Source organism: Prinia subflava, chromosome 7 (assembly GCF_021018805.1).
Source record: "Prinia subflava isolate CZ2003 ecotype Zambia chromosome 7, Cam_Psub_1.2, whole genome shotgun sequence".
NCBI classification, from domain to species: domain Eukaryota; kingdom Metazoa; phylum Chordata; class Aves; order Passeriformes; family Cisticolidae; genus Prinia; species Prinia subflava.
Window position 1 is genome coordinate 14,434,556 of NC_086253.1, and position 23,679 is coordinate 14,458,234.

At 35.6% G+C, this 23,679-nt stretch overlaps 1 protein-coding gene across 5 annotated transcripts in view; it reads left to right on the forward strand.

Moving 5' to 3' along the window:
* Positions 1-23,679, forward strand: part of CPEB2 (cytoplasmic polyadenylation element binding protein 2) — a 51,149-nt gene that overhangs the window by 17,284 nt on the left and 10,186 nt on the right. For 2 of the 5 annotated variants that reach the window (XM_063401634.1, XM_063401631.1), the window contains 6 exons: positions 5,682-5,732; positions 12,267-12,290; positions 15,776-15,946; positions 17,537-17,626; positions 22,329-22,447; positions 22,726-22,840. In XM_063401634.1, the coding sequence (XP_063257704.1) occupies positions 5,682-5,732; positions 12,267-12,290; positions 15,776-15,946; positions 17,537-17,626; positions 22,329-22,447; positions 22,726-22,840 (570 nt within the window). Of the gene's footprint in view, positions 1-1,422; positions 1,571-5,681; positions 5,733-12,266; positions 12,291-15,775; positions 15,947-17,536; positions 17,627-22,328; positions 22,448-22,725; positions 22,841-23,679 lie in introns of those variants that run through there. The other 3 variants (XM_063401635.1, XM_063401636.1, XM_063401632.1) reach the window with 3 other exon arrangements.

A 23,679-nucleotide genomic window follows, 5' to 3' on the forward strand; every position in this document is an offset into this window, starting at 1 on the left:
ATATATAGCATATTTTGTTGTAACTAAAGAGTATTTTGTAATTAGAGAATATTTTTATGACAAGTTTTCAAGTAAATCTAAGCACACTAAAACAATGCATCTTTTATATCTGGTCACAGCAGTAAAATGAAAGTCTCTGGAATTTTAGGCACGTGTTTCAGATTTAGCTGCTTACAGTATCTGGAGTATGACTAAGCATCTTGTCTGAAATTTTGCACAATGCAGAACAGACAGTCTGTGTACTAGCTCACAGCTTCAAGTTTTGCATGTCAACATCCATTTTAGGAGCAAGTCAAATTTCACCACTTTTGCTTTCATGAACTTGAAAAAAAATTTATTTCAAATATGATTCACTGAAAGCTAAGTTTATGCCTGCCAGAAAATTGTTTATAGATTACTAGTTTTGGCTTCACTTAGATAAAGCTTTGCCGTTACAACACACATGATCTAAAGAAAAGTAATTTTTATCTTTCAAGAAGATAGTTTCAAGGTAGAGTCATAGGGAGAAGATGTTTGACTTCACTAGTTATTGCAGCAAAAATACTGATTTTATTAAAACTAATCTTTCCCATGCAGCTTTCTTGAAATGCATTTCATAGCAAGACCTTAAGTAATGTTTAAGATTATCCCATCCATTCAATTCCAGTGAAATAAATTCTGAAGTTAAATTGATTCATTTTGATATCATTGTTCTTAAATACCCTTTTTATTCTCCTAATACTTCTTAAAACAATTGAGAGAAGAATTAAAATACAGATATCCTGACAAATACAGGTATTGCTGGTATAACTCTTCAGATGTACCACTTGCATACCTGCTTTTCTCTTTCCCCCTTCTACTCCCCCAAATATCAATGCATTTTGCTGTCAGGAAGTGAGAAAGATAATACATTTGGGCTGAAAAATATTATGGAGCAAGCTTAGAAGCAGTTGATATATTTTCTATGCAATATTTATTAGTATTGAGGAGACTGATTTAATGAAATTCATTAGCTGCTGTTTTAAATATCTTTCTAGTAAAGATTGTGGCACAAAGAACATTGTCTTTCTTTCAAAGACATTTGTTTTATATTTTGCGTTATGAAGCTCTGAAGTTTAAAGCTGCACAGTTTCTTCCTAGAATAATTTAAATTGTGCCAAGAAATGAATTTCTGAGGCTGGAAAAAAAATATAGAGGAAAAAATTCTCTCCCTAGTCACATAAAAGGCTTTGAAATCTTACATACACATTGTTTCTTCTTTCTGCCATAGAAACTTTTTTTGATAAAAGAATATATTTAAGAGTGAGACACTGATTTGTCTGAGCACACGGACTATCAAAGACAACCCATTTGGCCTCGTTCAGGCTTGCGTAATTTATACGCAAGCATTGGAAAATGCAGTCTCTAGGTTTTCTGTAACTAGGTGTTGTCCAAACATGAGTTTGTGCTGTTGTCTTCACTATGCTGATTCCAAAAACTGTGCTTTCTGAAACTGCTGTGATCCTCAGCCATTCACTCTTACTGGGAAAAGCTTGACTTGGAAGCCTTTTCTCTTCTACTCAGGAGATCTCTTGAAAAAAAAGGAAAAGGGGTAAGGAATTTTTCATTCTCAGTCTCTCCATACAACACATTAAGACTTTTTTTAAAAAGGGGGAGTTGACATGAAATATCAAACTTGTGAATCTGTGAGTCAGTAATGTTTAAAACAGTAATGTTTAAAACAGTAATGTTTTAATATATGGGGATTTCTCCAACAGTTTAGTTAAATATGAATTAAAAGTATGCAGTTCTAAAAGTAGATGTGAATTTGCCTTAAAATTAAAAAGTGACTATGCCAAGAAGAACTTTACAAAATTTTAAAATTTCTTTGCCCTATCAGTAACATGAGATTGCAGGAATGTTGCTAAAACTAAGTTTGTTACTCTTTCCTCTTGCTTGGATTAGCAAGACTCTTAATTGGATTCAGTGGATAAAGTGGTCCACCAAAATTTATTTGAAGCTTTCAGTTTTTTTTCTGTCCTTGCAGAAGAATGCATTGAGAAATATGCATGAGGCAGGCAGTTCTGTTAATATTAATTACATTTAGATAAGGACAAGGAGGCTAGGTTTAATAGAACTCTGGTTGCATAAGAAGTGTCAGGCATACCTGCTGCTTCTTAGCAATGCTAGTTTCAGTTTAGCCATGGTACATGAGAATTGTTAATTAGCAGTAACATGGTGAAGTTGCAAGTGCAGGTTTGCACAGAGAAAATTTCTGTAACATGATGATCTTTCTGGTACAGAATGGTAGTATTAGGTGCTGTATTTGTTCCAGATAGTGGCAGGTTACAAATTTTGGATTCTGTAGACAAGTTCTGTAGAGAAGTAGTGAATTAATTACTTACATTTTTCAGGAATGGACTAAGTCTATTATTTAAATATTATATATTTTCCAACTAATTGGTAGTTGGTTTAAAACTATTCCATCATCTCTATTATTAAAACTACTTTTTTAAGCAAGTGGAGGCCCTGGAACTGCCAGAAGACCATTGAATGGTTTATACAACTCTAGATTTCTGTCATTGAAGCAGTATAGGATTAGATAGGATTTGTGCCTTGTTCTTAGAATAGTGTCTTTTTTTTTTATGCATCGAACAACGTACAGTGAAAATAGCCAGCTAGAAAGATGTACATGATAGAAGCAAAGTAAATTGTTACAAGATGGTTCTCCCATCTTCTGGATTCTACATACTGATATTTTAAGTGAGGTTTAATATGGTACATATCCATTTAACTAGAATAACCTGTTAAAAAATGCTGTGGTGTGAGCTCTGTATAAAACTGATCTTGAACCCAATTCCGTGTGTGAAATATTCTGAATTTATGTATGAAATTCAGGTGGATAGCCTAGAAAACAGTGCATTTTACTTCAACGGATGAAGCTGAGGGATAAGAACCTAAATTAACATTATAAATAAGTAGTAGCGATTGCATTTTGAAAAAGTAAGCAAACATTCTATGTTTAAAATGTTATTAAAGTTGTAAGTCCGAATGCTAGACCAGGTAGCAAATACGGGAGTTTAGTTCATGAGAATGCAGTGAAGTGTGATTTCATTGAAATAACCATGTAAGTAAACCTTAAAAATATCAGTACAGCAGTGTACTGAGTAGTGTGTTATTTGTTTTCCTTTCTAACCTTGAAATCACTCATTATCTGAGTTAGCAAATTCATCTTCCCAAGTGGGAGATGGAGTTTTGGGCTGCTGCAGTGCTGCCCAGTTGCCTGGTGCAGTCCTTCCCTTCCACTCAGTAAGAAGTTCTTCATTATTTCAGCTTGGCATCTGTGTTTCAGATGCAGCTTATTTGTGAAGATATAAAGGAGAAAAAACAAAAGAATGCAAAAGCAGAGATATAAACCTAGAATTTACTGGGTTTTAGAAGTTTTCCTCTCCAGGTCTTGACACTAGTGAGCTTGTCTATCCTACAAGGCCTTAAATCTGACTTATGTTTACAAAATTATTGCAGGAAAAAAAAAACCTATCCTTTCTTGCTAAATAGGAAAAGAGGATAAACTCAGACAGGGAGAAAGACTGTCACCAGACTCAAGGAAGTTTGAGATAATGTCTCACGATTTCTTTTGTTACTCTCGATAAATACAGCATTCTGATTTGCAAGGAACACATACTGTTGCAAGTATTTCTATGCCAGTGTATATAAACATCATATGACAGTGATCTTGGGAAATTCTTGCTGTTAGAAAAATGAACGTTAGCCTTGATAGAGCAAAAACCTAAGAAAGTAACTTATACACCAAGGCTGAGCTGTGGCAGCTCCTAGAGTGCAATTTAAGGATGCCTTTTTCCTAGTTCTTTGCCTGGTTTTACCAGCATGCATTGCTAGAAAGGCAGAATTTTTATAGTTCTAAGAAACATTAGATACAACTGTAGATGTTCGGTGTGACAGAAAAAAAATATTAAACCTTGAAGACAAGAAACATAAAGACAGAGGCTCCTACAAAGTTTTTTCTTTAGTATTTTGCCTAAGCCTACTCATAGATTCTGTTGAAGTTAGAGAAGACAGCAGAGTACTTGTGGGTGTCATTCATCTGCCCTTCTCCAGGAGCCTCCACTAGCCTTTCAGTGCTTCCAGATTCAACATCAAGTTATTCCTACCTAATCTGAGGGTGTTCTGATACCATCCATTCTTAGAATAATAAAATCTGTGGGATGACAAATAGTTCATAGCTGTATAAAAATATTTTTGCCACAATACCTGTAAATAATAAGGCTGAACAAAATTTCCTGAATTATCTTAATCTTGCTATTTTTATGTTTTACATTTCAGAGTTTGCAATGTGTTCGATATGTGTGATAGTTTCAAATTATTTTTTGGCAGAAAATTACCATGTTGGTTTCTTAAAGGTGAAGAGCAAAACCTAAACCTTATTATTTAAAGATTTACAACAAAAATGTTTTTTATTTAAACCCAAAGGTGTCCCTTGGGACTCAGAACTACTTCAAGAAATTTCTAGTCCTGTTGCTAACCTCATGGATTTATCCGCAGTAGAGGACAAAACAGAGTATGATAAGAATTGCCAGACAGCCTTAATATATAGCTTGCTGATTTGGTTTTCTTTCTTTTTTTCCTCTGGGATTTCTTTTTCTTGCAAGCCATCTGCATATATATGACCCTTTAAAAATGTGTGAGTTCTGCGTGCCCATTGCTTCCAGACTGGCTTCTTCTTTATGCCTCTACAAGCATTCCCATTTCCTTCAAAAGATTCACATGTTTAAGTCACAGTGATCATATATATATATAAAATATTGTTCAGATTATAAGCAAGCGTATTTGAATAGCAAGATAGATGGCAATGCAGTTTCTTGCACATTAAACCACAGTTTTTCCAAACACAGCGGGTATTGTAAATGTATCTCTAGGTCAGTGTGCACTACTGGTATGTTTGCAGCTTCCTGTAAACAGAAAAAAATTCCTTTAATAAAAAGGAGTTTGTAGTGAACAGACACTTCAGCTGTGCATTTTAAACCATTCATTTAACTACTAAAGTATGACATGCCACCAGAGTAGTAAAATGCAATTCTTGAAAAATTCTATTGTCAGCATATAAGGTTTTGATATCATTTTTTTTTCAGTCTAAAATTTTGTCTAATATAGTCTTTAAGTATATTGAATCTGTAGATAAGCAACTGCTCTAATTTTGTTATATTTACTGAAAAATATTATACACCAGGGTTATATGAAACACACCAAGATGCAGTCATAAATCAGTAAATAAAATTTTCATGCCTTATTTCGTATTAACATGATTTTTCTTACATTGGTTCAGTAGAGAAGCACTAAGTTGGAGAAATGCCACTCTGTTAAGCAATGTGCATAGTGCAGTTATTCACAGTCACTGTGAAAGAGAAGACTAAAGCAGTCAGCACTATTTCTGGGTGTCATGAAACAAAAAGTGGCTTTATCCTATTGGAGCTGATCCCAAAGTACACTGCAGATCTTATGACCAGAGAATTAAGGTTAAGAAGTCTGTTCTTGTCAGCTTTAACTTGGGTCAAGGGTATTGTTGGTTAATGTGCTTGGAGTTAAATATTAGCTCTTTATTTCCCTTAGGCAAATTCTAAGCAGTGATTTTTCATTATTTTTTCTAGCATAATAACTAAAACCTCTGCATTTGTTTTGTTCTTTGATTTTTGTTTTCTTTTAAGGTCGCTTGAGTTATCCACATCCGGGGACTGACAATCTTCTGATGTTAAATGGTAAGTTCTAATCTTATAACAGTTTCTAATTATCTCTAGCTTAGCTTAAATCTGACATGTTGGTATAAAATAATACTATTATATTCTGTTACTGAATTACTTGTCTCTAGTCTTCAACACTGATGGGACTGTTGCCATATTTTGGAGTTGAATGGCAAGAGCTAATCTTGCAACAGCCTTTCATTATATCTAGCTTATTGGAAATCTGAAATGCTCATAATGATGCGCTATTCTTTTTTGTTCTCAAGCAAACCAGGGGTATGTTTTCCAAAGAGCTGTAAGAAATCTTGTATACTGAAACAGGAATTAGAAAAATAAGAAGGCCAGAAACACATGTTTTTCTGTACTGGGTAAATAGTGAACTAGACACTTTGTATTACATTCACGTGAAATAACATTTTATTTTTGTTGGGGTTTTTGAAAGTGGCATTTGTCAAGCACGTGTCTAACCGTGAAATATGCTGAAGTTAGAGTTCATGTTCATGTTCCTCTCCCAGTAGGTCAGACTTCATGAACATCTGCTACTCAGTGAAGGCATGAACTTTAGCCTTTGTTCAAGGCTAAAGAAGGAAGCACAGCTTGGTAATCCATCTAAGTCAATAATAAATCAGGGGTTTTGCACATAAATGTTTTCTGCATAGGGAAAAATTAAAGCTGTAGCGCCACAGCTTCTCTAGAATAGAAAACATGGAAACTAATGTTCACGAAGTACACTTCTGTCATGCACTGCATGGGAGTCTTAAGCGTTAACGGTAAAGATCTCTTAATAAAAAATATGGCCAGAGTACATTTTTTTTTGGTTTGAAGTTATGTGGAGGGTTTTAGTTTTTTGGGGTTTTTTTTTGGGGGGGGGGGGCGAGGTGGTTTTGTTTTTTTGGGGTTTTTGGTTGCTGTTGTTGGTGGGTTTTGGTGTTTTTAATTGACTTATGCATTCTGCTCAGTTATTTGCTCTTGTGAAAATGGATATAAAATGTAAACAAATATCTATGCATAACACTGAGTAAATGTTTAAAATTTTAAGGAAATTGAGATTTACCTTTATACCCAGTAAAGGAAAATACTGCACAATGGCCATTTGAAGAAGTAGCTCCTTTGGTATTGAATAGGTAACTTTAAGATCATGGAGTATCTTGAAAAGAAAAAATAGGTACTTAACTATTGAAATAAAATTGGTGTTTTTCCTACACTATCTTGATTCCTCTACACTGAATATCAACGTACTTGATGTCACAACATTTACTACTTTTTACTTGCTGTATTTAACTGCAGCTCTAAAACCTATTCTACAAACTGGTTTGTTCTAGTTGTATATGTGCAATTGTCACTATCTACTGCTGTACAAGGAAGTGTTAGATGGAAAGGTAGGAAGAGAAACTGAAATATTTCAGTGAGATGGGTGTAAGAAGTTAATTTTTTAATTAATTTAATTTTACTTAGAATGGTGAACTTCTCTTTTTAGAGTTTTGTATGCTAAAAAAAGCACATGGAACTGCTGTTACTCTGTGGAATACCTGGGAAAGAAGGTCTTTGTTGTTATCATGGACATTGGAAAAACACTGCAGTACCAGTCTATCCTAAAACCTTACCACAAATCTAGAACATGCACTGAGGTATTCCTCAGGGTGGTATCTTGCTTTTAACGCTGGTGTGGTTTTTCTTGTACGTTGAAAGGTAGCACTTAATGTGACTGCTGTCCTCTTTAAAAGCTGCAATATTACTTTCAGCCTTCAGTGAGTGAGTTTTAGTATCTAAAAGGTGCTGCAACACATAATTTTTAAAATTATGGCCTTTGGAATTTAATTTAGAGCCTTGTTGTGTAGCAGTCTCTACCACATAGCTGGAGTCTGGTGTAGCTGTCGGTGCAGGCCAGGCCAGTCAGGAACACTCCTCAGAGCCCCTTCAGGTTGGCGTGTCTTAACTGCAGCTTCTTGCAGCCTAAGAACAGAAGCACTGGGAACAGAAGCTTTTGGGAATCTCCAGCTGCTCAGACTCTGCACAGCCTTTCTTTCTTAGCAAGAATTGAGACACTTCCTCCAAATGTGCAGTAATGAGAATTATGGTTTGAACACCTGTTGATGAGCTTGTAGACTTCAATTTCCTTCTCCACTTAAGTAGGTTCAAGCTAACATTCCCCACCATCCCTCTAACTGGTGCTTTAGAGGGAGAATTGGGAAAAGAAGAGTTGGTAATTCAAAGATTCACATTTGTCCCTTAGTTTCTCCATGAGTACTGTAGTAACTATGAGGAGGAGCCGGAATACCAGACTTTCATGAAAGCAAATCACAAATATTTGTAAACATCTGATCATCTCTGGATTTTAGTTGGTTTAATTTTAGTGAACTGGTATCTCTGGATTCCAGAAAGGTTCTAAATGAGCCAGGCTGAAATTGTGCAGCCCTTTTAAGACTAAGAAGTTCTAGATAAAACTTTTTTTTAGGTAGTTTTTCCTCTTCTCAAATGATAGATTTTTCCCCACTCATTTAAAATGTACTTACTGAACTGTACCTAATATTAATATTTACAGTTTTCATTATTTAAATTAATGAAATGAACGAATGGAAACCTGATTTATGTGTTTTAATAAATTATATATAATTATGTATCTGTTTCAGCTTAAGCTGTAAAAAAGTAATGCATTTTTAATGACTATTATCTCTCAAAAGTCAAAGAAAAGTTACTTTGGAATGGGTATACCTGACTGCATCTTTGTCAGCTTAAGGAGAACATTTTTGAAGCAAATAATAATGCATGAGTCAAGTTTATTGGGATGTAGGGTATTTTTCCCCATTATGGGGCTCCCCACACCTTCTATAGTTTTAATTCCTTGAATTTTTTCAATGGGCTGTTGAAACATAATTCCCCGTCTGATTAGTTTAGCAAGGGCGTATTGGACTTCTTAGAGATATTATAACTGGTTGTGCTTCTAAAGAAAGCTGTTTTACTTCAGGTAGAAATTACTAAATTTCCTACGCAGGAATTGGTAAATGAACTTCTGTAGTCTTTTAGGTGTGCCCAGACTGAATGGTCATAATGATGTCTTTCAGCCTTAAAATCTGTGAATGTGTTATTTCTAAAGAAATCTAAATGGAATTTGGGCACCCAAATCCAATAGAAGAAAATGAGAATTAGGCACCTATCTCCTTTAGTCTAGACTCTTGGGAAATTATTGCTGTAACTATTTATGGATTTCTTTTAATTACAATTATTAATGAAAAAGGCTTCATCGTGTCTGTAACTATTCGGTTGTTATGTCGGAGTGTTAGAGAAAAGTAGTATTTTATCTTTCTATAAACTTGACAGTTATTTTTGTAGGAAGTTTGCCTGGTAGTTCTTACTGATACACAACATAGTATTTTTATTTCAGCTCAATCATTCAGTTGAGTTACTTCAATATGTGTATGTTTGCTCTCTGGTTATGTGTTTGAAATATGTCTGAATAAAATGATACCGTACATTTGGTATCTTTGTGGTAGCATTGCTCACATAACATACAGTTCTATTGTCTCAGTGTTAAATAAGCATGCACAACAAATGTATTTACTTCTGTCTTAAATCTGTGAGCTGATTTACATTGCAGAAAGGGGGATTTTAATTTTTCTGATGGGTGTAAACTGTATTAGCATCCAACTTCAGGGATATAGGAAAAGAAGTTTTTAGCTAAAAGGAAATATCTTTGTTGTATATACAGCACTCTTAATTTTGAAAGGTTTCAGCATTACTGGATTTCATTTCTGTTGGGCATCATTACATTTTTTGTATGTTGCCTAATTGATATTTTCTAGAATAAAAGTGTCTTTCATGGATTTTCACTCATTTGAAATCTTTCCAAGTTACTGGCTAATTAAAATATCCAGCTTTATAAACTAAAAGACAATTTTCTATATGACTTATTATTTGGACAAGGAAAACAGTTTAATCTCTCTCTTTTATTGCTGTAAATCAATTATTTGCTTACATTGTTTGGCCTGCTCCAAAGGAGCTGTCTTCCCTGCAGTTATTTATCTATAAACATGTGCACTGATTATGTGTATGTTAAATACATCTGTATAATCTAGATGTATAGGTAAACCTGTAATTATATTTATACAGCTGCCATACTCTGTAGCCATGCGTGCTCTATAAGGTGTAAAACATTATATGCATATTATTGTAATAAATACAGAAATTCTGCATTTTTCTAAATGCAAAGTAGCACTAAATCGCTGCCCAGACTAGTTTCCAGTCTAAATGAGCAAGATGGCTAAATTTTAAGGAGGAAGATTTGCTGTACAAGTAAAGTAAATGATGTAACATCCGGTATGGTTTTTCTCCTGTTTTTCGTGATTTCATTGTTTTGCTGAAGCAAGAAATACACAGATAACTTTGGTACATCATTGTCATTTCTATATATATAAAATACTGCACCATCTACTGTTTTAAGTTTAACTGCATTGGGGTTTTCTAACGTTGTAATAACTCCTTTTTCCTTAAAATTACTGTTGCCTTTTTTTGAATGTACAAAGAAGACTTGAGTTGTTTTGTAGCAAACTATTTTTCAGCATATCAACTTGTCTTAATTATGAAAATGCAAGAAAATAGCTGAGCTGGTTTGGGAGGCTGAAAGGGGCAGAAGAAAAGCAAAGCAATATGCTGACACTTTTGCCAAAAGATGAATATTAGTATGCTCTATTAGTATCACTCTATTATCCTTTGAGAGAGAAGACAGTGCTGCACACATTGCTGTGGATGGGCTGCGCTTGAATTTTCCCTGCTTACTCTAGTTTTATTTGTGGATTTATTTAAAAAAAGAAGCGTGTGAGGTTAGGCGAGGGCTTAGTGACGCTACCGCTAATGCTGTGTGGGAGTCACTTTGGCCAGGAGTCAGAGAGGAATTGTACACGCTGCAGCACTGACACAGAGCTGCGTGTCTTCTGGCAGGGCCTGGCTTCAGGAGAAAACATGTCTGAGGCTCAGCATCGCTCTCCCCAGCACCTAGTGGGAGAGCTGATCACACACAAGAATTCACTGTTCTGTGGAGTCTATTTTGATGTCGGGAATCTGAATTAAAGTGCTTCCATTTGGTTAGGTAAACAGGTCTCTTTCAGAGAGTGTTTTTTTCTGTTTTGGCTTTCCAGTAGAAATTTGAAAGATCTGAAAACCTTTAAGCAAAAATTATTCTCTTCGATAATAATTATTTTAGGTCAGGGAGAATAAATCTGAAAGCAAGTTCAGTGCAAGTTGAATAAAAAGATGATGGCTTGTAAAACTAACTGTTCTAAGGGAGAAAAAACAAGAAATACATTTCAGAATTCCATAAGCAATCCACTGAATTTCTAGTCAAAAGGCATCAAGATAACAAAGGGAAAAAATACTAAATCTAATAAAATTTTTTAAAATCCCTAATCAAATAGGAGGTAGCAGCATATAAGTATTTCATAACATGAAACTGGAACAATGAATGACATTTATAAATCATGGATTTTATGAGTCTATATGTATTTCAGTAGCCCAGAATAACAGTTGGTTTTAAGAGAATTGTATGTATAGATGCCTTGTAAGATCAAATCAATAATGCCAAGACACAGCAGTTCCTAAATGTTGGTATGGTCTTATGGTTAATGGTAACATCTATTTGGATACTGAACTCCACTGTGTAATGATTAAAGTAATTTTCTCAGATACTGAGTCTGTTAAACAGGAATAGAAAATACTTTGTGGAAATGTAACTAAGAAATTATGCAAAGCTTAATAGTTTCTGTATTAGTAATCTGTCTATTTTTAGTTTTTTAGCCTTCGGGCAGAGAAGCAATCATTATGGTCTTCTCAGCTGTAGCTACAAGCATGATCTCTTCAAGAATCTTGCAAAACTCAAAAGTTAGGAAAATCTTGGATTTACTTGCAGTCTATGCAAAACTGTTGCTTTGCCTTTGTGCAGTGTTTTTGATACAATGCTATTTCTTGTGACTTGTGCCCTGATTTCGTTTGCTAGTACAAGGCATCTTTTGTTTCAAACAAAACCTTGCGGTTAATTTTCTGCTAGGTCTTTTCACTAAAAAGGAAGGTCACGGCTTACAGCATTTGCATTGTCACTGCAAAGGACTGTACAAACTGTTCCATGTGGACCAGGATGTTGATGTGATTAATTTAACACTTGCTACATGCTCTTTCCAGTAGTATTTTCCTTTTTACAATTTTAGTACCCTATATGTGTTATTTAGGCCCTTGTGTGAGATCCAAATCACATTTTGAGAATGAATTGCAAAGTTCCCATCATTAATTCATCCTTAATTAACATGAAGTGAAGATCAAGTTTAAAGATGCTGAAATGTTGGAAAGAATGTTCTTTACAGCTGGTGTTAACATCAATTTAATTGTAAAATAATATGGTGTTTCTGTGAGACTTTAATGCATTCTCATCTACAATTATCAGTACTAAGTACAGACACAGATTTTTAGTTACTACTTACCCACATGGTTCTTTGTATTAAATATTTTAATTTGTGGGCATGATACAGTTATTTGACATTTTACAATTTGTCCTTTGTTTGCATGCAGCGAGGAGTTATGGGCGAAGACGAGGTAATTCACTTCTGTTTGTTACAGTTCGATTAATTCTGATCTGTTACTGATCATTATGATTAATTAATCCAGATTATTGATTGTAATTGCTTTTCTGCATGTATTTTAGTTTGGGGAAGATGGAGGGTGTGAGGGAAGGAGGAGTACAGTCTGGATTGTTATGATCATTTTCTCTTACAGTCTGAATTGCAAATCCTTTAATCAGTTAAAAACTGCAGTTCTAATCATGATTGAGTTCATGCTAATGGCTGCTGCTTGCAGTCATTGCCTCCTTTAAAATATACAGTTTGCTGGTTGTCCTAACTCCTTTTGCTTCTGTAGAAGCAGTAGTGTAGAGTAAAAGCTAAAAGCCTTTACTTTAGCCTTCATAAACTTAGCAAGAAATCTAGTAGACTGCTCTTAGAAGTAGTAAACAGATCTTCACAGTATAAACCAATACGTGCTCACTAACCTTGAAACAGCTGTACTGTTTTAAACTATGCTGGGATGTGACCTGAAATTGTTATAAAAACCATGTAAAACGTGCAAGAACAAACTCCCAAGGTCGTTGGTAGCTTCTGGTATTCACCACATACACATCAGTTCATGTGTCTGTCTTGGTCTCTGCATTGGTTCATAGCCTAGTGCTTGCAAGCCGTAATCTAGAGAGGGATGATGCTGTAGATCATGGCCAATGGATGTAACAGTACAAACATTTTGACAATTCCTGCCAGATTCTGCTTATTTTTTTTAACTGTCATGAAACAAAAAGAAACATGTGTTTAGAAGGACTTATTCTTCTCATTTGATAGTCATCAGGAGAAATTTGAAAGGCTATTGAAATGCAAAAGCAAATTACCTTTTTGCTATCTTTATCTGAGAGACATTTAGAAACGAAGAGGATGGAGAAGAAAGTAATAATAGTCATGTAGACCATGGTATTCTGAAAGTGTTTATCCATTGTCCTTCATGTCACCTTAGCTCTCAGACAAGCTACAGTGCTTTTGGCAAACCTTTACCCACATTAAAGTAAAACTGAGCTCTCTGGTATCACTTCAGAATGTGTTCTGCTGGTTTTACTTGAACAATTCTCATTGTTCTTAGATTTTAACATGGGTTTGTGGGTAAAAATAAATTATTCTGAGAGTTATTCTATGACTGTTTTCCCTGTTACATACTTGTCTATATTGTAAGTTTTATTGTTTAAGAAGCACGTCCTATAAACCAAGCTAAATTACAGTCATTGTAGATTTAGGATCATGAGAATAACGCTCATATATTAGTGGAATGTCTTAAAATTTCCACTTTGCAGTTTCCCACAGGTTCCTGCAATATGAGTCTTATTTCTACCATTATACACTTATTCCTGTCCCTGTCATTATGGTAACAGCTCCATCTTCTCCATCATTCACTTTAGCAATTCAGAAATACGTTGCATCCAACTTTTTTTTGTTGCGCAAACGAATCCTACCACTTGTTCATATACATCTTTAAGATTTGATCATTCTTACTTGTCTTCATAACTAAAATTCATATCTACATTGTGCAGCTACTACAATCTTACAGATTCTGTCTTGCTCCTCTCATGCCTAAATAGTTGATATACAAGAGGAATATTCTTGCCTGCTTCGTCCAGCAATGTTAGCTTTGTGTCTCCATCGCTTGCTCACTTTTCTGTCCCGTTAAGCCCCAGCTACATGCTTCCACTTTCTAAGGCAACTCTGCTGATCTGTTGCAGACCTATTGAATGTGTCCTTATAAGACCAAGCATCTCTTGCTCCTCACTAATCATTTTTAAACATGCCTATCACCAATCCTAATGGAAAGGAGGAGCCTACAGCTTTCTGCATTTGCTGTACTCCTCTCCATCAGATGCCTGCTGAAGATACAGATATGCCACCATAAAAATGATGTAGTTAACAGTCTTTCTTACTTGGTACAATCCTGCAGTCCTGCTTTTAGTTTTGTGCTCCTTGCGATGCTGTGATACTTGGTTGCTTTGTATAGTCCACTGCTTTCATTTTCACCCTGAGCTGCCACGTCAGGGTCAATAGGCATTACCATAACATAGGTTACTGGTCATAATATTTGCTGTCCATTTTTCACTCTTGTCTTTTAACCACCCAATTCTTAGGTGGTCTTCTGGAAATGAAGGGCTTTCCTATTGCTTTCCCCCAATCGGGTCAGCACTGGATCTGCCCCTGTTCCTACCAGGCTTTACTGGTAATGTTCCCCTGAGTGGGGAGAATTAAAGACTGCAGTATTGCTCACAGCCAAGGTGCTGCAGACTCAGCTTTCAGGGACCTACTGGTCCTGCCTGTGGGTTTTCAGTGGGTGAATCTGGAAGAAGTTGTCTATTTACGATGAGAAACTAGCTCACTTCCCAAAAGTGTGCTACGTTGCTTTTTGGTTTGGCTTTCTTGCTTCTTTTGGGAAAACAGTTGTATTAATTATTATTTTTAAATGAGTGGTGGCAAACAGGAAAAATGGCATTTTGGAAGAAATGGTGATGTGGACTGTTTCGCGTTACAAATTCTTTCTTTTGGGGCTTTTTGCAGTTAAAAGACTGACTTTGGAATTTGAAACTGTCATTAATGTTGCTGACTAAAGCAATAAAAGATTGAATATGCCAAGATAAATATCCTGGACTTCTGATTTTTTTTTTTTTTGTTTGGAGTTCTATGAAATTTGTAAATATGAAATAGGGAGGAAATACGTGGGGCAGAATTACCATATTTTCACTTCCCTCTGCCCTCTAAGTGTCTTTTTGGGTCAGATTGCATTTGCAAAGTCATCCCATGAACTTCTCAGATTTTACACTTGCTTTTCAGAGTAACAGTAAACTCACTGGAGATTACTACATGTTAGGAAGGCTTCCCTCCAAAACTGTGGTAAAGTGAGAGTGAGAAGGATAAATCAGCTTTGTGACTCATTTTTCAAGTGTTACATTTTGCACATTTACTAAAACTCTTCTTTTACTTTCTTAGAAATTGAATACATTCTTACATTAGCAGCATCTGATACCTTTAGAAATACGTGTTTGAAACTTGTTGTGATCGTGATGTTTCTGTTTCCCTGTTCATTTAAAATTTAAGAGGTTTAGACACACTGTAGTCATTCAGGTGGAGGAAGTTACCAGTTTAACTTGAAGCTAAACCAAAGGCAGACTAACAAAACTCACTTAAGCAATCAGTAATATTTTCTTTTCATGAATAAGACCCTGTAATTAAAACAAAATTACCACTCTTCTACTGGATGCAGCAGAGCAATACCATATAATGTAATATGAAGTATTACACTTAAGCTTGCAATCTTGAAATTCCATTTTGAAGTTTAATGCATTTTTTCATTCTCCTAATTTTTCTTTAAACTAATGTCAGCTTCTCTAATATCTTGGTATTTTCATTTTGACTCTCCAGACTGCTATTCCCCCATTCCCTAAGATTACATAACCATGTACTGCCACGAAATCATTTTAATGTACGTTATTATCTTTTCTTTTCAAGGCCGTTCTTCCCTCTTCCCAATAGATGATGGCTTGCTGGATGATGGTCACAGTGATCAAGTTGGAGTCCTGAATTCCCCTACCTGTTACTCAGCTCATCAGAATGGAGAACGAATTGAGCGTTTTTCTCGGAAGGTGTTCGTTGGAGGCCTTCCACCGGATATTGATGAAGGTGAGCTGCCTGAAAACCAAGCAAACTAAGTTTGGAGGGAGACTTTACAAAAAGAGGTCATGAAAAACCTGACTTAAGTAGTAAAAATAAGCCACTCAGCAAAATAATGTTGTGCAAAAGGCTGTTACTGTATGTTTGTTATGTAAATTGATGGGTGTGTTCAGCTTAGTTATCATCTCTTGGTTTTGGGATGGTGCAGTTGTTCTGATTCTGCACTTGCAGATTACAGTTGCATGTAATGCCTGGAGTGCATGCTCCTGCTTATCTTGCATCTTCCTTTCAAATGCATCTTAGCCCTCCTCTGTCTGTGCCTGCTTTATTCTGTATTCATAGGAAATTTCCATTCGTAAATAAATTTTATATTCTATTTTACTATTACGTAAAGATCTCAGTAGCAATATAGAAAGGTTATTGTTATTCCTGATGAGAAACAGAGAAATTTAGGCAGAGCAAGGTCAAGCAGCAGACCACTCTTGGTTTGTTGAACAGAGACTGTACTACAGAAACTTGGATTGTTAAGCAGTTGAAATTGCTTTGTACACCAGTGGTGGTTTGAAGTAATTGTGCTGTTTAATATGAGATTTCTCCTTTGCAGATAAATGTAAATTGCATGTTAACTTCCTAATGTAAACAAAAGTCCCTTTAGGAGATTCATGGTAATCCTTGAATAATGTGCAAACCAAATAAGCTGACTCCATTTAATCAACTTTCAGACATGGAAAGATCAAAATTTGGTTCCATTTTCATTGAGATGCTCTCCTACAATGTACTAAGGGATTTATCGTAATATACTTCAGCACAGTTGCCTATAATACAAATACTAAACAAAAACGCAAGGAAATACATCTTATTTCTTTCCTCCCTGTTTATATAAGGACCAGATATGACTGAAAGAAATTGAGCATACTTGTGTTTGAGTTGCTGCTTTTATATATTATAGAGTATTTTTTCCTCATGGCCAAATTTTCCAGTCACTGACATGTAGGCGTGGCTAGGATACAAAGAACTCACTAAGTTGTCCAAGGGGCATAGTAGATCTTGCAACAAAGCTATTCATGGTTGTTGGAAACACCTCTAAATAGACCATTTTAAATTTCTGTCTCTGATACATGCATAATGTCTGCTATAGGGCAGATATCCTATATTTATTTGTTACATATAGGAAACTGATAGCCTGTTAATTGTGGTGTTACTTAGTATATAAATACCTACTTACAAAGCTGTGAACTGTACCTCACTAAACAGTAAATTGATTTATTCCATTCAAACCAGATTCTGATTTGAATTTAGGGAAGTACCACACAAGTTTTCACAAATGGCTGAAGTTGCCCATAAGCTTCTGAAATCCTGCTGGTTTTAAGCAATGAAAACAAATATAAGATTAAAATCACCAGAAATACGTTGTGTAAATATTAACACTTCAGAAGATGCATCTAGTTTAAGATTTTTGTTTATGAAACTTGTAAATTTTGTTCTGGGTTTTTTTTGTCCCGTGTCAACCTTTGCTGGAAACAAAGGTCTTTGCTTGGTATTATTTTTTCATTGAGTTATGTCATTTACTTTAATTGCAACTATTGTACCTGTTTTCAGATGAAATTACTGCCAGCTTCAGACGATTTGGGCCCTTAGTAGTAGACTGGCCTCACAAAGCAGAGAGCAAGTCCTATTTTCCACCAAAAGGTAAGAGAATTAGAAGGTTTTGACCTGTCACTGACTGCAAGTCTTGCTCTGGGAAACTGTCTCTTTTTTTTCCAAAGGGTATAATGTACAACAGTTAAATCTGTTGCTTCAGTGCAGGTCCAGGTATGGTTCCTTTACATACTGAGTCTAAAACCTGTTGTTTTTTTACTGAGCCTCATCAGGTCAACACTCTGTAGTTGGATGCATCATTGATCATTAGTTCTGTATTTGCATTTCTGTCTAGTTTCCAAAACTGAAATTTGATCAAACTTTTTAAGACAAAATCTTAGATAAAGATTTTCCTAGCGAGTTAAAGGCAGGATGCAAAAGGATACGTTTGCTTATCTTGCCAAGATAATCAAATACTGTGCATCTTTCACTTCTAGGATGTGAACTTCCTGTTGAAGCTCTCATCTTTCTTGATAAATGATTAAATATTGATAGTTTTTTCAAACTATTTCTAGTGTTGCTGCTAGACCAGATTTTTTTACAAAATTATTTTTATACAAAATTAGGACTATTACTTACAAAGTGTTGGAAAAACCATTCTGTAGATTAAGTAGTTAAATTATGTAGGATATCTCTGTACATGTACAGTCATGTGTTGTTACTTCTAAAATAAAAGCAGAAGTATGATCCAGACATGAAAGCAATGCAGAGATTATTGATTTTGTAGAGAATGCAGCAATTTATTCCTTCTGTGGAAGTGACAAATGTCGGTATAGTTCTTTTGTAAACTGATTCTTTATTTATCTGTTCATCTGTGCTGCAGAAAAGACAGGATTATTATCCCCAATGGGCCCTCTAAAGAGTGGGAAATGGAATTGAAAGCATTTGAATAGCATTTATGAATGCTACATGGAAATTCTAAGACAAACAAAGAGACTTTGGCTTTTTTGATTGTCAGCCCAGCACACAAAGCTACTGTCAACTTAAATTTGGTTATCTTAAAGAATGCATTTCTCTTCATAAATTACCAAGAGAAATTCCCAAGGAACTCTTTGAAGAAGATGCATCTCACAGAGTCTGTGATGAATATATAGAAGACAGAAGATGTAATATATTCTTACCTGAAAGGAATGGATTCTGCCATTTGTCTCCAAGGAGATAGTCTTGCCTCAGCATCTGAACATGTTGAGGATGTATTTCCAGACTTCCTTATTTGATAAAGCTTTTTGCTATAGTTGGGTTGTGTTTATAATTACTGCAGTAAGAAAAAGACCCAAACTGTGTTGTAAGCACAGCTTCTTAAAGCAGAGAATACAAATAGAAGAACTTCAGTGTGCTGATCTAATTAATTCAGGAGACATTACAACCTAAGTGCTAAGTTGATTTCCCATGATTAACTAATCCTTACTTGAAAAATAAAAGCACTTACTGTTTGTCTGTCTTAACACTTCAGCCTAATTTTCTGCATTTGTTTGCTGCATTATTTATATATATATATTATTATTTTTTATATATAGCCTAACACATTTAAAATACACTGTAGATTTCTCTTTGTAAATACTCTGGAAAGATACAACTGCTGAGTGTTACTGTATATATCTCTTTTGTTCAATGCTCTACATATGATCCATGACTATTATGTAGAAGAATTTTGTTAGAAATTGTCTTTCATTAGTATTATTTGTGTGGGCAGACAAGAACCATGTATACATGTATGAATAAGATGTCTGAAATGGCTAAGGATAGGCAAAATAAAGCTTTGAGATCAATCAGTGATTACCAGTTGAGAAATATATACCAAATGAGTTCAGGGAATTAATGTTTTTTATTATTTCCATTCTCCATTTTCTAAATTGTACTCTGCCTGAAACCAATTCATTGTTTATATTTTTCTTTGTTCAGTTTCATTAGAGATTTGCCATAGTATTGCTTTCAGAATTAGTCCATTCTGGGCTGATTCATGTAAGTCTTCTCTGGGGTGAAGAGATGCAGCCTGGCTTGTTTTTGTTTTTTTTACTGCTCAGTTTTCCCGGCTGTGCTTCCTTCCAAGCTCTCTGCTTACAGAAGGTCCTGAGGGAAGGCCAAGTTCATAATAAGTGGTTCCTTGCTAAAAGAAATTCAGAAAGTGTCTTGATCCATCAAGGCTGGCTGCCTCCTGAGAAACACCAACTGCTTGTTCTTAACTAATTGCATTTTGTGTTGGTTCACCACAAAATTAGATCCAAACATAACAGGAATTTTTACAACTTTACACTGATCTTACAAGGAAGCTCTGTTCTGAAAAAGCTCTCTGTTGAGCTCAAAGTACAAAGTCTGTAACAGTGATCTGCCAACTCTAATGCAGAATTCCTTCCTTTCTGAGTTGCCACTGTTTATCATAACTCGTGTTATTACATAGTTGGCAAATACACTTATTTATGAAACAATGCACATGTCCAAAGCTACTTGTCGGGTTGAGGACTCCTTGTGATAATGAAGCTCTCAAAAAAATGGTGCCATGAGGATATGGAAATTCAAAAAATGCCTTCCAAAATACATCCAGTTGTTTGTGTCCTCTGTAGTATTTATAGTCTGTCTCAGAGGATAATCTGACTTAAGCAGGACCGGGTCCCCAGCCTTTTCTAACTGATTGTTTTGCTGCCTTGTATCACAGCAGTTGTGCAGTAGCTTGTTTTTCTTCAAGGTTCCCAGTTGCTAACTGAGAGCTGACTAGCTGAAAAACTCAGGTTGGAAATGTTCTGCTTCTAGTTTCAGAAGCAAAACCACAGGTCCGTACAAGTTCTGTTGAACTTGTTACCAGCTAATTTGATCACACTGAATAGGATCAAACTTGGGATTCAGGCAAGTAACTGTAGGTATCTTCATGTGTGATTAGTGTCTAAGCTTCCTTTAATCGATGTGAATCTGGCCAGTACAGCCAGTGAAGTATAGAGGGCAGTTCAGGTCACTGTAACATAAGCACATTAAGCTTGATTCATTCACCCAGACTGAGGATATCTCAAAGACTGGATACATGGGTCTCACAAATATAGTGCAGCACCACATTTTTTCAGCTCAGGTGTGTTTTGGAATTTATTCTCCATCAAGGATGACTAAATGAAAAACTGAAAGATGGGTTATGTAGATCTATTGTCTGTATTAACCTTCAGCTTGGACTGATTCTTCCTGATTTGAGTTAAGGTGCAGCATTCTCTAGGCAACAATTGCACTATACTGAGGCCGTTTAGTGCCCTCTGTGGAGAGTCTGTCAGGACAGTGGAGGAACCAGCCCCAACACAAAATACCACTGCTGTACTGGCTTGTCACTACCTGGCTGTGCCCTGCTGGTTTGCAGTGATTTTCTTGACTCCTCCTCTAAGCTATTAGTGACAGGAATTAGCTGGAGATTGATAGAACTTCAAGCTGCTCTCTGATTTCTGCACAGAATATGTGTAACAAGAAGGATCTTTTTCTCCCTCTGGTAAACTTTCATATTACTGGGAAATAAAGAATTTTTTTCCTTGCTAAGAAAATTGTGTTAGCATGAATCTAGTCTAGAATGCTTTTCTTTGATTTGTTTTTTATATAATGAATACCAAAAAATGAAAAGATTTCATTTGGTAGGATTCCTTTAAAACAGCTAGGCTTTTCAAACTTACCTGATGGACTTTCTGTTCTAGTTCTCACCAATCCATCTCTTAGGTGAGCATTGTAAATTATTAGTCTAGAGCTGTGGAGCAAAACTACAGAACCGACTAATTTGATGGTACAGGCTATATCCTAACTTAGTCTTCAGAGGAGAATAGTACAGCTGAGCTCACAACACGAGGCTTTCTGAGGCTTTTAATTAAGTAAGATAAATCAAGACATGAGTAGGTGTTTTTAGGATCTTGTTTGGGTCTTGTGCCCACATCTAAAATCAGTTGTGCATTTGTTCCTTAAATTTTACATTATCAGTGCACTGATTCTTTAATGGTCTTCAAGATACACCCTGCCACCTTTACCTGGCTGACCTAACAGTGTATGTTTGCCATAAGAAGTGGCTGATGGTTAATTAGCTTCTCTCAGAAATGCAGCAAGATTTCCAAATGGCTTTGTAATGCATCCATGTTTGTTTTTCCTAAGCCCCCTCTAGAGGAGCTGCTTCAGCGTTTACTTCTCCATCAAAGTCATAAAACATAAGTTTGTGTGTAAATTCTAAACTTGGTAGTAATCTCAGAAAGAAATGTGAGTTATGGTCCCTTTAAACTTTATTTTACTATACAACCCTAATTATGCTGTTATTTGTAAAGTAGCAAGTTTAGTGTATCTTACACTATAACTGTGAAAGCAGTTTGTCAGGTTCTTTGCTTGTCTGACTGTTTGGTTTTATGTAGCATTAAATAAGCTGCTTTTTTTTTTTTTTTTTTTTTTGTAGTGTTTGAAAGGTTTGCTGGGTCGCTTATGTAATAAAATACTTTGATCTAATCTCCAGAACAGAGATTAGTCCTTTGTGCCAAGTCAGATTTTCATTGTATAATGCCCATTGCAGGCAATGCATGATGTTTAGCCTAGACTTCCAGTGCATGATAGAGCAGACATGTTTGCTTTTATTTGGTTATTAGTCTCTTCTGACAATTATTTCACAGATGGAATTTCTGTTAATTATAGCAATATAGTACATAGTTAAAGAAGATGACTAATACGAGTTTGACTTTCTTTAACTTTTGTATGGAGGAATGAGTGGCAAAGATGATTCTGTAAAGTACATCAATTGGTTTGGGTTTTATTCCAGGTTACGCATTCCTCCTGTTCCAAGAAGAGAGTTCTGTTCAGGCCCTGATTGATGCCTGCATTGAAGAAGATGGAAAGCTCTATCTGTGTGTTTCCAGCCCCACTATCAAGGACAAGCCAGTAAGTACACAGTCAATGGCCTGCAGGCTATGGCTGCCATCTGTCTAAAGCAGCATTGGAAATTATGAAGATGAAGAAATCAAAAGTAAACTACTTTTGGCAGAGCTCAACATCTGCAACACTTGGATTATTTTAAAATTATAGTATTTTGAATTAATAGGATTAAAACAAAGCACTTAGACATGCTACAGTAATGAGATTATGACTGACAGATGGACATATTTCCACACTGTAGTGAAACTTAAAGTAGGATGCTATTTTCTTTCCCAATTTAATAGGTTCAGATCCGTCCCTGGAATCTAAGTGATAGTGACTTTGTGATGGATGGTTCACAGCCACTTGATCCTCGGAAAACAATTTTCGTTGGAGGAGTCCCTAGACCGTTAAGAGCTGGTGAGTAGAATCTGTGGCAATTTTTAAAGAAAGAAATTATTAGAAATAATTTGTACCATGCATAATTTTTTGTAGTTATGTATGGATAGATATGGATATAGATATATATAAATTGAACAGTCTTGGTAGTTTTAACTGGAGTACAATATTCATGTATTCCTAAATTTCTCTACTGTCTGATTTTGGCCATAAATCACAGTTCATCGTTGAGATTTACTGGAAAGTGTTACCTCTCTATAGCTGTAGTGTAAGCTGTGTCACAAGAGGCATAAAACAAAGAGTTTGATTTTAAAATAATGCTGTGAAAACATCTCTGCCCTGCTCCATGACTATGGAGTGGTATTTGTACCTGCTTGTCCTTGTGCATTAGCTACTTTTCTGCTGATGTCAGGTTACACACACAAACACAGGTGATAGAGAACTTGAACAAGTAGGCATAGAGGAAAAAGGAAGAAATTCCGAGAGCTAGCACAGTCTTTATGGCACAACATTATAGGAGATTGCATGACTCTTCCTAGACTCTTGCCAGAGACTTGAAGGAAAAAATAAATGTTTCTGTAGCTATGGAATGGTTGATGTACAGCCTGGACAGTCTGCTTTTTCGGATTGCTTTTACAATGTTTTAGGTGGCTTTCTAGTAAGTAGGTTGCAGTGAATGTTGGAAGAAGAAGCATACCATACAGTGGTTCAAATCTCCTTTGTTACTAGAATGACTTCTGGATTTCATTAGTCTTTCATAGTTAGTAATGAATTTTAGTCTTAGAGAAAGATGTGAGAAAACCGAGAAGCAATAGTGCAAATTTGGGATACAAAGGATCTTAAGTTTTTCTATCTTGGAC